Source organism: Leuresthes tenuis, unplaced genomic scaffold, assembly GCF_036924035.1.
Source record: "Leuresthes tenuis unplaced genomic scaffold, fLeuTen1.0.hap1 SCAF_18, whole genome shotgun sequence".
Lineage (NCBI taxonomy): Eukaryota > Metazoa > Chordata > Actinopteri > Atheriniformes > Atherinopsidae > Leuresthes > Leuresthes tenuis.
Genome location: NW_027325372.1, coordinates 2,560,848 through 2,574,768, shown reverse-complemented (window position 1 = coordinate 2,574,768; position 13,921 = coordinate 2,560,848). Strand labels below are relative to the sequence as shown.

Here is a 13,921-nt window from a genome sequence, read left to right as displayed (position 1 = left end):
ATTGCTTGGTATATTTCTGTATATACTGCATATTTGTGGCTTTACACACATCAGGTTTGCGTTGTGGAATCATCTGAGTGCGTTGGTGTGTGTAAGGACACACGAGGCGGCATCCTTTCTGCCCCGTTACCACCTCCCTCTCCGGATCAGAGACTTTTCAGCAGCAGATGGACTTCCACAGCCTGTTCTGCCTCCACTTTCACACAGGACTCGATGCCCAACACAGACGCTTCGCTCTGGGCTGGAGAAGACATTTGAAACGGGCTAATTTTGGGGTTTTTGAAGATTCATTTAAAGGAAAAAGTCCTGTTTGTTGTTTTAGAAACTTATAAATCAGGAACTATCCTGGAACCTACACAAATATGATGCCACCGGGTTCACTAACTTTTGTCTCAAGCCAACAATCGCAGCGGAATCCTCAGAAGCTGAGCTTCTGTTTCTGAGCTTGTAACATATTAGGTGTTTAATCCATGTGAGCATTTTAAATCTGTTGAATTTATCCATTTATGGACAATCACTGTGGATCACTGAGGATTTTAAACTTCCACAAATTGCATCCATAACTGCATCTTCCAGTTGTTTTCTGAATCAGTTCAGCCTGCTTTTTAAGGAAGTTTTAGGGTTATAAGATGTGAGAAAACAGAGATTGCTGCTCGTTGTGGTTTCCTGAAGATTATGTGGAGTTTACCAACAGAATGAGAGGATAATTTGATTTAATTCCTTTTAAAAAGTCGAAGCAGTGAAAGTTTGGCATGTTTTCCATCTAAAATAATGAAGATTTAACTTTCTGAGCTTCCTGCTGCTCCATTATTGTTCACAACATAATAGAAATGTGTGTTTTGTGTGAACTTAACGCTGAAAAAGTTTGGTTTCAGGGTTTTACTTGATGCTTATCTCCAACATTTCAGTTCATTCAGGTTGTTGCATCACAGTGAGCTCATGTTATGATAATCTATTTATTTTGATTGCCTTTTATATACCATTTATGTAACCCAGGTCCCATGTAGTTAAAATAGAACTGGAGTGGATAATACAATGAGACTGGGCTTGTTGTAGGGAAATACAACTGTTCTATAGGTTACTTTGTAAATATTTACTTTCAATAATATTGTCTACTTTTGTAATGACCACCACAACTGCACTTTTTATGCAAACATATTCACAAATATTTATTTACAATATGACATAAAAGGTGTATCTTTGAGTAAAAATATAAATAAAACCAAAGCCTTATTCTATGGTAGGAAACAAAGGGTTTTCAAAATAAACGTACAAGCAAATAAACACTTATACTTTCCAAAAAACAAACCTATCTTGAAAACTTGTCTGAAATGAAAAGAAGAAAAAAAACCAACCCGTTGCAGGCCTGTTTATTGCTTGAGTGCAATGGGCCTGAAAACTAGAAAGGCCGATTCACTCAGAACTGAGCATCAAATAAAAGCATGTGCATGAAGTACTCACGAGTCCAGCGTTAGATTAGATGGGGCAGAAGGAAATGAGGGATATTAGTCTCTCTACGGCAATGGAAATGGCGGCAGCAGTCACAGAAGAAGAAAACGCAGGACTGGACGGGACAAAACAGCAGGGCCATCAGTTGGAAACAGTCTCTCTCGCTTTCCCCAACGTCAGTCTCCTTAAAACATATTCAAATTGAGCCACATTACCAAACACTATCTCTTTTTGAATTAGTATCAGCTTTGCTTTAGCTTCAGACATGTCACAGTGCTAAAGCCCCTTTGATAGCCTCTCTAGTGTCACTGAATATTCAGCAGAAACTCCCTTCAGTTCTTCCAGGATCAGACGTTTTAAGCATTGGTTAAAGTGGCTTCAGCTCCACACATTTCTCTCCTTTTGCATTCAGATCCCATCTACTTCTGGCAGCAGACGGCAGAGGACGTCACGCTTTGGGTGCGCATGCCTGAGGGCCTCGCCAAAGAGGACGTGAGGTTCAAGGTGACGGCGGATAACCTGAGTATCGGCGTCCAGGGCTTCGCCCCCTTACTGCAGGGGCAGCTGTACGCCTCTGTGGACCCTGAGGCCAGCACCTGGATCATCATGAATGACAAAAGGTTCGGATTCGGGTATTTGTGCCGATAGTTTCTGTATTTCCAGGAGCTGAAAAACATCAGTGGATAACTGTAGTTGTGTGTTTGTCTTTAAGAAGTTTGTTACCAGTGATGGGAATCGAGAACCAGCGCCCAGATTCGGTGGGTTCGTTAATCCGCCTGTCTAACGATCCCGTTTATAGGTTCTGCTAACGTCTAGGTCATAGGTGTCAAACTCTGGCCTGCGGGCCAAATTTGGCACGCAGTGTAATTATGTTTGGCCCGCGAGGCAATTTCAAATTAATATTGGAGCTGGCCCGCCAGTATTATACGGCGGCAGCGCATTCAGCGCTTATACTACAAATCCCATAATGCTGTGCTTGTTTTGCCGCATCAATTAGGACAGAGCCAGATACGCCCCCTCCTCTGTGTCAGTAGCATCTATGCTAGCGGTCTTCTTGTGCACCCCGCCTCTCCCCCAGACCACACTTCAACCTCAAACCACAGCTGTCACTGTTACCTACCAAAAAATGGCCAAAAGAAAGGCAGAAAATAGAACTTTTCTGGACAGGTGGGAGACAGAATATCTGTTTATATAAAAGACAGACCTGTTTGTCTTTGTTTGTGGAGTCAGTAACTAAGGAGTAACTAAGGAGTAACTAAGGAGTAACTAAGGAGTAACTAAGGAGTCACTAAGGATATAATATTAGACGACACTATGAAACGAAACACCAGGACAAATATAAGGACCTGGACACAGCTCAAAGGAGCCAGAAAGTAAAGGAGATGAAAAGAGGTTTATGTTATTTTATTTTCAAATTTATTAGCCTGTGTAAGAAGCTAATTTTGACATTTACCTCAGAAGGCTGCAAACAGAAAGGAGGCATTCAATTTTTATTTTAATTTGATCTAATATGCCATTGATATGTTTTTATTATTATTATTAGCAACTCAATTTTGCAGCCTGGACTTTAAAGTTATATAAGCCTTGTTCAGTATTCACTGTTTCTGGAAGTCTGACCAGATGCAGAAAAAGCTTCTCTGGGAAACATCTGGAAGTCTGACCAGATGCAGAAAAAGCTTCTCTGGGTAACATCTGGAAGTCTGACCAGATGCAGAAAAACCTTCTCTGGGAAACATCTGGAAGTCTGACCAGATGCAGAAAAAGCTTCTCTGGGTAACATCTGGAACTCTGACCAGATGCAGAAAAACCTTCTGTGGGAAACATCTGGAAGTCTGACCAGATGCAGAGGAGCAGCGACTCTGGTCCTTCCCGGATGATGTTTTTCATTTTTTGGCTCAGCTCTCTCTTCACAGCAGACGGGTTCAACGTCTGCATCACTGTAGAAACCTCAGTTTAACCATCTTTGAGTTTGGGATGAACTATTCGATGCAGCTCCCCCCCCTTAACTAACTAAACATTAGTTTTATTTTTAAGAGCTCTATGTTGCATTTTTGGAGACACTGCAACAGATTTTTACAACAAGACGCATCACTGCAACTTTAAAACTTGGCCAGAGTTATTTATGTATTTATTTATTTATTTAATTATTTAATTCTTGTCAACTTGTGCAACACCAAGAGAATCCGTGTGTGTGCATGATTGAGTTCGGAGATTTAACGAGAGATCTTCATCATAATAACCACGGGTGGGAAAATGAAGATAATGACAGTCATTAATTATCAAAGTAGTTAATTCTGTAAAAGAGACTGAAGCTCCAAAGCATTTCAGTACATCCAGTCATGTTGTAAATGAAGAGCTGCCATTGCCTGTATTTCTGAATTTTACTGTTATTGTTCGATAAAATGGACTCAAAGACGGATACACGGCGTGCGTAATGAGCACATTAATATTAAATTAATCTTAGAAGTAGGGCTGTCATAGTTAATGCGTTAATCGTGATGCGATTAATTAAAAAAATTAATGCATTAATCTTTTTTGATCGCAGTTAATCGCGGCCTTAGCAATTGGCTTAATAAATAGGAGAAAAGTCACTAATATTTCAGAGTTCTGACTCTGATGTGTCCATTAACAGCAGTTTTTAATTAATTTAACTATCATTAGGCCCTGTTCTGTTTGTTGTCTGCTACCTCTTCAGTTTTAAGACCACATTGTTGTGGCATTTTATGTGCTTTGTTTTAAATAGACATTTGAAAGAAGAAATAAAAGACATTTTTTTCTTTGTGTTCATTTGATTCTAACTCTATATTTTTAATACAGAGATTAATCGCGAGTTAACTGTGGAAAAAATGCGATTAATTGCGATTAAAAAAAGTTTGACAGCCCTACTTAGAAGTCCTAACCAATTTAACCCAGCTGTTGTTTTAAAGGAGGGGAATATAATAAGTGATTAATTTTTTTTAAAAAACTAAACAAAAACACTTTAACTTCCATGTTTTTTCCTCTTTACAATCATCCAGTCAATCAAACTTTATTTATGGAGCACGTTTCAAACAGCTTTGCAGCTCAAAGTGCTTTACTAATGTTTAAGCCCTCTCATGCACACACACATGCACACACATGCACACACACATGCACACACATCACTGCTCAGCCTACCATATAAAACATGAAAAAGCTGAACAAATGAAGCTCTCTCAGTGAGGAAAAACCAAATATAAGGTGAAAACATGAGAGAAATGAATAAATCGATAACAAAGCACAATATCTAAACAATACAGGGTTTAATAAAACACAATTTAGAATTAAAAGAGGGTAAATAAGTCCAATAAATGGTTAAAACGAAGTAAAAGTAAAAGCCAGGTCACAGAGGGTCAGTTGAGTTTGGTTTTAAAAGCATGGCAGTGGATCACAGTCACAGAAAGGCGTCTCACGGTGGGTTTTAGCTCTGACATTAAAAAACTGAAGGCCACAGGGTTCTAACAGCCTCTTAATGTAGAAGCGGTTCTGATAAATAGTCGAGACGAACACCATTAAGAGCCTTAGGAAGCTTTAAATTTTGTTTCTCTCAATATTCTAGTGATAATAATGTTGTTATCTAATGATATTATGATCCATATTTCTTTGTTTCCATCCGTCCAGTTCAGGCTGGATCCATTGATTGAGTAGTCGGTGTGAGTTGAGTCATATCCTCCCCTCAAAGGCCTTTTTATGTGGGTTTCCTGTTCCTTTCAGTGGGAGCCATTCAGTGAAAACTGTGTTAGGTAATCTGTTGATCAGTTTCTGATTATTCTTGATAGGTTTAAATGCTCTTTTCCATGAGAAGGAGTGGGCCTCTCTTTGTCCGTTTCTGTCTTGTTGTGTCCAGAAAGTAAATTGTAAAAATGAGGCGGATGTGAGTGGCTCCCTTTATTCTTCCAGCTCATGCCTGCTTATCTATAAAAGATAGATTTTTATCATCAGTGAGCCTTTCACTTCTTCTTTGTTTGGATGTTCCCTGCAGTTTGGATGCTGAATTCACCCAGATTTCACCCATTTAAGCTGCTAATATCTCACAGAAATCACACTTTCTGGGTGTTGACTGTGTTTTTCCACAGATTATCAAAAGGCCATTATGGTAAGGAAACATAATACAAGGTTTTAAGTGTTTTCCTTCCTGGAACAAGGGTTTAGATGTATTTATGTGGGCCTCTTTTATTATATTTATCGGGTCCTTAGATTTAAAGTGTGTGATGCTTGTTGAATCTGACAGCTTTATGTTTAAAGGACTGCTTTTGGGTTTAAGTGTTGGGTGGAAGCAGGATAAAGCTGCAGGCCGGGGAATGCATTACGTCAGTGCTGGTAAGTCTTTAGTGTGAATAGCTGAGCATTCTCCTGCTTTTTTTTGTGTCAGGAAGGGAGAAAAGAAGGTGTCCTTTGAGTCTTCCTGATATCTTCTTATCATGATCACATCCAGCTGCACGGCAGGATAAAAATGAGACCAAGAAATCAGAAAGAATTCATGTTTTTTTACCAAAGTAGGCTTCAGAATACATGTTTCACTTCAGCGTAGAGCCACTCATGTACAGTAGGACTGCAGTTAGGTTTGTGGAGGCTGTAAAAACTGTTGATCTGCTTCCAGAGCTTGAAAAGATGAATGAATGCTAGCGATGCTCCCTGGTTACCGCGGCCGTTATAGGTGCAGCGTCTGAGCAGTTTTTGCACAGCGCAGGTCTTTTACCAGCAGAGACGGCAGCAAAGACGGCGTCCTCAGGTGAAGTGAATGATATTTATCTGCAGCTGAAAACGACTACATGTGCTACTTTAAGTGCTATCAGGCTCCTGAGAGGAAGAAGATGAATGGGAGTAGAATCCTGCTGGATATCCCCCACTTCAGTAAGATCTGTGTGATCCTCAGTCTTCTGGATCCCAGTCTCAGGGTTCATGTGTTCTCATCCACATCTGGTCAACCTTGACTATCAGACGGTATTCGTTAATGCCGAGGAGCATATATAATAAATACTGCTTTTATAAAAGCACATGATGTCTTCCAGACGGCTTTTTCAGGGAAGGTCTTGATTATTTCAGCCACACAAACTAACGAATGGCTGTTGCTATAAAACCGACCCGAAGTCCTGACCTGAAGCTCCCCAAAAACACGTGGAGCATTTTGAGAAAGAAAGGGAGGAGCTGAACTACTGAGAAATCTTTTCCAACATCAGTGTTTAAAAGAAGAGCCGATGCAGAACAATGGAAAACTTTCCTCTAGCTTCCAGACTTGATTACGTTGAGTTGGTATAAGAGACCAAACAGATCAATAATCATAAAGAAAACACGTTATTTCATGATGTTATTAATGAAGTGATGGAAACATGCTTCTAAAATGTGGCCTTCTGATAAAAGACTTCACGTGGAAACTCTTCGTGAGTAACGAATAGGGATCGGAATTGTTAAGAATTTAACGATTCCGGTTCCATTATCGATATCGAATCGGATCGATTCGGTTCCATTATCGATGTCGCTTATCGATTCTGTTCCATTATCGGTTCGGTTCCTTATCGGTTCTCATCCGGTTATATACTACAAATATAGTACAATATATAACTCTCATATCTAACTCAGTTGTCCTCGACAACTAAATGTTAACATCAGGTGGAAATGATTCATACAGGATGTCGCTAACATTACAATCAACAGCACCTGGAAGTTTTACGTGACCCAAGACTTTTGAGACGCGGTGCCATGAGCTCCTCCAGTGACAGTCGCCGCCATCGCTTAGCAGCACAATTTGTATTTAAAACCTTTTGCACCTTCTGCCTTTCCAACATTTAGCTCGGTTCCTTTGGATCCAAATACCCCCCCTGGAGAATATTTGATTAACTTTGTACCGGGAAGCGTGATAAAGTGCCGGCGAAGTTCATTAAACGCTCCCTTACGTATAAGAAAAGTATATCTGAGTCTGCTCTGGGTGAAACAACATGTGAAAACATAATGAGGAACATAATCTGATTCTAATTTTATTCAAATGCATTCATATTTTTCCTCGAATCCATGAAGACTCCAGCTCATTAGCATCAGTTAGTGCAACACAGAGCTAATAAACATGCTCTTGTCTGTCATTGTTTTCACTGCAGACCCTGAACAACGGCTCCACACCTGCATGTTATTTATTATTGATAGTCACAGTTATCCATGTAAAAGCAATGATTTTCCACTTAAAGTCTTACTTTGGAGATTAATTAGACCTGAAATCACTTATTTAGAGTAATAATCCCCTTTTAATTCAATTTAACTTATAATTTAAACGTAATTCTTCGATCCTGCCTCATAGTAGTCCGACCCCCCCGACCCCCATCCTCCACAAACTGTTTAAAGGTTCGCAGCTGTCATCTAAATAGTGAAAATGTTGAAACATTGACTGCTTATCTCCGTTTTCTACACAAAAAAACACCAAACGGACATTTTAATACGGTAAAAACCTGAATATTCATGCTTGGCCTCTGTTAACGATTACTTTTAATGTTGATCGATCAATCTGCCAGTTATTTTATTATCATGCTGTCAATTAACTGTGTTAATTAACAGCTTAAAACCCCCTTTTTAACATATGTGACACACGTCCCGGCCTTTTTAAGCCGGCACTGATGGAGTCTGGTTGTGCATTGGTATCATGTGCTCAGGTGGAATAAAGTTGATTTCCCATTGATATGTTTCCCTTTTGGCAAAGGAGGTGAAACTACTGTATGTAAGGAAGAGCTAGCATTGTGGAACATGTCCCTCTGTCCAACAATGCCAGCTTGATGCTTGTTTAAGGACACTGACGCAGGACTGAGCCTCCTGTATCTGAGATATGTAAATTACTAAAGATGAACAGCAGCAGGTTAATTAGGATGTCTATTTTTGAGCCGATGGTATGCAACAGCAACGCGAAAAGGGCTGTGGAAGTTGGCAGTTATTAAAGATTTGCTATTTTTGCTGATAACAGAATAAAATATAAACCAGCTGAAGTGCAGCAGAGAGGAAGGTGTGGTAGAAACCTTCAGAGGTCTCCATCAGTGGGTTGGGCTGTTGTTTCTGTAGCTTAGCAACAACTCAGCTGATGATGTCACGCACAGCGTCAGCAGGTAACTCAGGTGAACTGAGACAGAAACTCACAGCCAGCAGTTCAACATCTGGGCTGCAGAGACATGTCCAGGATCCCACCATCTGTTGTTAACCAGCTCTGTGATCCTCCTCCTTTACTGTTAGCGCTCTGTCTGCAGTCTCTGTCTGCCCGGATAGTCTTAAAGCTGAGCAGAGAGCTGTTAGAGCTGTTCCTGCAGCCAGGTCCAGGATTCCACCATCTGTTGTTAACCAGCTCTGTGATCCTCCTCCTTTACTGTTAGCGCTCTGTCTGCAGTCTCTGTCTGCCCGGATAGTCTTAAAGCTGAGCAGAGAGCTGTTAGAGCTGTTCCTGCAGCCAGGTCCAGGATCCCACCATCTGTTGTTAACCAGCTCTGTGATCCTCCTCCTTTACTGTTAGCGCTCTGTCTGCAGTCTCTGTCTGCCCGGATAGTCTTAAAGCTGAGCAGAGAGCTGTTAGAGTTGTTCCTGCAGCCAGGTCCAGGATTCCACAATCTGTTGCTAACCAGCTCTGTGATCCTCCTCCTTTACTGTTAGCGCTCTGTCTGCAGTCTCTGTCTGCAGTCTCTGTCTGCCCGGATAGTCTTAAAGCTGAGCAGAGAGCTGTTAGAGTTGTTCCTGCAGCCAGGTCCAGGATTCCACCATCTGTTGCTAACCAGCTCTGTGATCCTCCTCCTTTACTGTTAGCGCTCTGTCTGCAGTCTCTGTCTGCCCGGATAGTCTTAAAGCTGAGCAGAGAGCTGTTAGAGTTGTTCCTGCAGCCAGGTCCAGGATCCCACCATCTGTTGTTAACCAGCTCTGTGATCCTCCTCCTTTACTGTTAGCGCTCTGTCTGCAGTCTCTGTCTGCCCGGATAGTCTTAAAGCTGAGCAGAGAGCTGTTAGAGCTGTTCCTGCAGCCAGGTCCAGGATTCCACCATCTGTTGCTAACCAGCTCTGTGATCCTCCTCCTTTACTGTTAGCGCTCTGTCTGCAGTCTCTGTCTGCCCGGATAGTCTTAAAGCTGAGCAGAGAGCTGTTAGAGCTGTTCCTGCAGCCAGGTCCAGGATTCCACCATCTGTTGCTAACCAGCTCTGTGATCCTCCTCCTTTACTGTTAGCGCTCTGTCTGCAGTCTCTGTCTGCCCGGATAGTCTTAAAGCTGAGCAGAGAGCTGTTAGAGTTGTTCCTGCAGCCAGGTCTCTGCCTGATATTCCTACTCTGTCCTCACAGCTCCGAGCTCGTCCATTTTATCCACCAGAGATCTCACATTCCCCCGATGATCAGGGCAGAGATGGATTAGCCCACTTCCACCTTTGTCTCCCTTTGGTAAATAAAGGCATTGTTGAGGCCTCTTTATAATACAGACTGCATTGTTGCCCCGCGTGAGGACCTTGGAGATGTACTTGAAATTTCCAATCCACAGCTGCCAATCCAATTAAGAAGGGAGGGAGCGTATGATCTCTCCTCCTAAAGTCCACAACCGCCGCCTTTGTCTTCTCCTTTTTAATTTAGAGATTATTTTCTCTGCCCCTGGCTGTCTGGGATATTACCCACAATGCTGCTGTGTCGTCTGCAAACTTCACAATGTGATTTCCTGGGCCTTCGTACATTAGTAGCCTTTTAAAAAGAAGACCTTGGCTCACATCCCAGGTGATGGGTGAGGATAGAACAGCGGATTTTAACAGGCTCCACAGTGACGGCTTCAGTCCAAGCAGCAAATAAGAACAATCTAACATGCAGCAGTGTTCAGACGTCTCTCTTTTTTTGTTCCTGTCATTTTTAATTATACGTTTATGTCATCAAAAAAAGACTGATTGATTTTTCCGTTGAGCAACTTATTGTTGCGCCTCAAATCAAAGTGAATCTTTCTGTAATAAACACACAAACACTTTAACACATTAAGGCAATAACAAAGTCAGCCGACTATCACCTTAAGAATATATCAAGGCTAAAAGATCTGATGTCTCAGCAGGACCTGGAAAAACTAGTCCATGCATCCATCTTTAGTAGGTTTGATTATTGTAAAAGCATCTTTAAAAAGTCAGTTAGACACCTGCAGCTCATCCAGAACTCAGCTGCTGGAGTCCTACTGAGACCAAAGAAGTGGAGCACATCAGTCCAGCTGTGAGGTCTTTCCACCGGCTGCCGGTCCATCAGAGGATAGACTTTAAAGTTCTGATGCCGGTCCATCAGAGGATAGACTTTAAAGTTCTGCTGCTGGTCCATCAGAGGATAGACTTTAAAGTTCTGCTGCCGGTCCATCAGAGGATAGACTTTAAAGTTCTGATGCCGGTCCATCAGAGGATAGACTTTAAAGTTCTGATGCTGGTCTATAAAGCTCTGAATGGTCCAAAATACATCAGTGACCTCCTGACCCACTATGAACCTCCCAGACCCCTCAGGTCATCTGGATCCGGTTCTTTATCAGTTCCCAGAGTCAGAACCAGACCTGGAGAAGCTGCATTCAGCTTCTATGCTCCACATGTCTGGAACAAACTCCCAGAAAGCCTCAGATCAGCTGAAACTCTCAGTATTTAAGTCCAGGTTGAAGAAACATCTATTTTCAGCTGCATTTGAATAAGCTTGAGTTTCAAAACGGAATCATATTTTATCTCCTGATTTTATCTTTCATATATGTATATTTTTTTTCTGATTTTATCTATTGTTCTTACTTCTTTCTTTTGTTTAAATTTTAAATCCTGCTTTTTATTTCTTCTGTTTTAATGTCTCTGTGAAGCACTTTGAATCCCCTTGTTGTTGAATTCGCCTTGCCTTGTCTTGCCTAATAAAGTAGGACATTTCTGCATCCTTCAGTTTAATAAACTGTCCCCATAAATGACGTTTGATTTCTCCTCAGCCTGGAGGTGACCCTGCAGAAGCGCAGTGAGGGACCCATGTGGCCGGAGCTGGTGATGGGCGACAGAAGAGGGGAGTTTGTGATGAGTGATGAGCAGGCTGCTCTTATCCACCAGAGGCTGACCCATCTCACCTCTGAGGACATGGTGAGGCTAACTCTGCGTCATCTCGTGCATCATGGGAGGTCCCTAACAGGCGAGAATACCAGGGGAGGCTCAGGGTCCTTACTGTGGGCTTTATCTGAAAAGGAAAGCTTTAAGGCTAATAAACGTAGAGAGAAGAGCCTGATTAATTCAATTCAGTTTTATTTATAAAGCGCCAGATTACAACAATTATCATCTCAAGGCATTTAAGTAATATAGTCCAATTCAAGCCAATTGGAATTCAATTCATTGTAATCATAATCCAATTAATTAACATGGAGCCAATTCAAAAATAATATCCGAGCAAAGGAAACCAACAGATTGGACCGAAACTTGTCTTCAGTCCAATCTCCCGTCCTGAGCCTGAGGGACTGTGGAAAGGAACGACTCCCTTTAACAGGAAGAAACCTCTGGCAGAACCAGAACCAGGAAGAAACCACTGGCAGAACCAGAACCAGGAAGAAACCTCTGGCAGAACCAGACTCAGGAAGAAACCTCTGGCAGAACCAGACTCAGGAAGAAACCTCTGGCAGAACCAGAACCAGGAAGAAACCTCTGGCAGAACCAGAACCAGGAAGAAACCTCTGGCAGAACCAGAACCAGGAAGAAACCTCTGGCAGAACCAGGAAGAAACCTCTGACAGAACCAGAACCAGGAAGAAACCTCTGGCAGAACCAGAACCAGGAAGAAACCTCTGGCAGAACCAGAACCAGGAAGGGTGTCCATCCGCCTCGACCAGCTGGGGTTTGAGAAGACAGAAAAGAGGGAAAAGAGGGGGGAAAAACACCATAAAACCATTCAAAGGATACCTGCTGGAACAGGGAAACAAGTTAATAACCACAATAATGTCACATGGACATAAAATCATACCTGATACTGAAGACTTCTCAGCTCCAGAATCCAGTAAGAAAGCTTGCAGTCTGAGGGAAATATATGGGTTCCCAAAGTTTGAAACAGACTAGCTGTGAACACAGACTAATGGTTGCATATCTCCACCTCAGCTCCCACTTTTTGGAGCACGATATTGCGAGATAAAAACGATCCAAACAGTGATGTGCTTTCATTCAGCACTGCTTTGATGCATGTTGTACAGAAAATACAGCAGATAGATGATGTTTCCTGGTCTTTTATTCATCTTCAAAGCATCACTTTGCCAAACATCCGCCTGACTCACTCAGCAGGACGTGTTTGAATCTAATACTTCACCGTGAAACCTTGAAGCAGCACAGCTTTGGCTTGGCTTGGCTTTCTTTGAAGGGTTTCACATGACCTCCTTATACCTTTTCTTATTGAAGCTTTCAGCATCCCTCCCTCCTCTGAGTGCTCTTCCTCCCTTCCCTACCTACCCTCACCCTTCATCATTATCATCCGGACCCACTCAAGGCCTCCTGTGCAAATCAAAGCTTTTAGATGTTAATAAATGCAAAACAAGCGTACCCATGGCTTCTGTCTCTGCTTTGTGTCCAGAATGCAAACCCTGACGGGGACAAGCCCCCCTGTAACTCTCAGGAGCTGGAGGACTGTGATGGGTTTCCAGAAGACAGCTCCAGTCTCACACACTTTGATGAAGAATCCCTCAGGCCCACTCAGGTGGTGAGTAACACTTTTCCCTTCCACTGCTGGCCTCCCGATGCTCAGCGACTTCACGTTTATATTCGGCCTCTTCCCCAGTGATGAGCTATTTGACCACAGAGCTCCAGTGCAGACCATCATGTACTCCACTGCTCATCCTTGTGACCCGACTAGCGTGAAGCTGAGCTGTTGTAGTCGGTAACCATGGTGACCCAGTGGTAACCTGTCACTTAAGAAGTCATTTTGTCGACATCTTTTGGAAGAGATGTTTGATTTCTGATGTCCCGAGTCCAGCTTTCCTTCTTGTTTCTGTGTCATATCCAGTCCCAGCTGAGTCACTTATCGACTCTTTACTTTCGTGTGGAGAAAGTCGTCGGCCTGTGTGGACAAAAAGAGACTTGATGCAGTCTTTCCTCTGATTTAGAAATGCTCTGCGTCGATACGGCACCTTTGTCATAGCAGAAAAACAGAATTCCTTCTGGGTTGCCTCTTTCAGCTGCTGCATGTGGCGTTTATCAACTGAAGGCTTTTAGAGCAGCGGTTTCATTATTTTTAGTATTTTCAGTATTGATTGTGCTTAACAGCAGCGCTTTAACTGAAACGCTGCAGTGCGTTTGCTTATGTCCCGTTGAGCAGGTGGAATGCGGGTTGTTTTAGGTCAGGTTCAGACTGCAGGTGCAGTACCTGTTGTACCTTTTTCTGCAGAGAACAAAAGAACTACTGGTAAGGACGTCCATCTTACTCAAAGTCGTCGTTCACATTGTCAAAATCTGATAAATATCCTGCCATGTTGCACAAAACTATCAGCAGCAAACTCTGTGTG

The 13,921-nt window shown here is 42.3% G+C and overlaps 1 protein-coding gene across 1 annotated transcript in view; it reads left to right on the top strand.

Moving 5' to 3' along the window:
• The window catches only part of nudcd1 (NudC domain containing 1), a 56,565-nt gene that overhangs the window by 22,295 nt on the left and 20,349 nt on the right, over nucleotides 1-13,921 (top strand). The window contains exons 6-8 of the mRNA XM_072370703.1: nucleotides 1,862-2,069; nucleotides 11,385-11,529; nucleotides 12,994-13,119. Of these exons, the coding sequence (XP_072226804.1) occupies nucleotides 1,862-2,069; nucleotides 11,385-11,529; nucleotides 12,994-13,119 (479 nt within the window). The remainder of the gene's footprint in view (nucleotides 1-1,861; nucleotides 2,070-11,384; nucleotides 11,530-12,993; nucleotides 13,120-13,921) is intronic.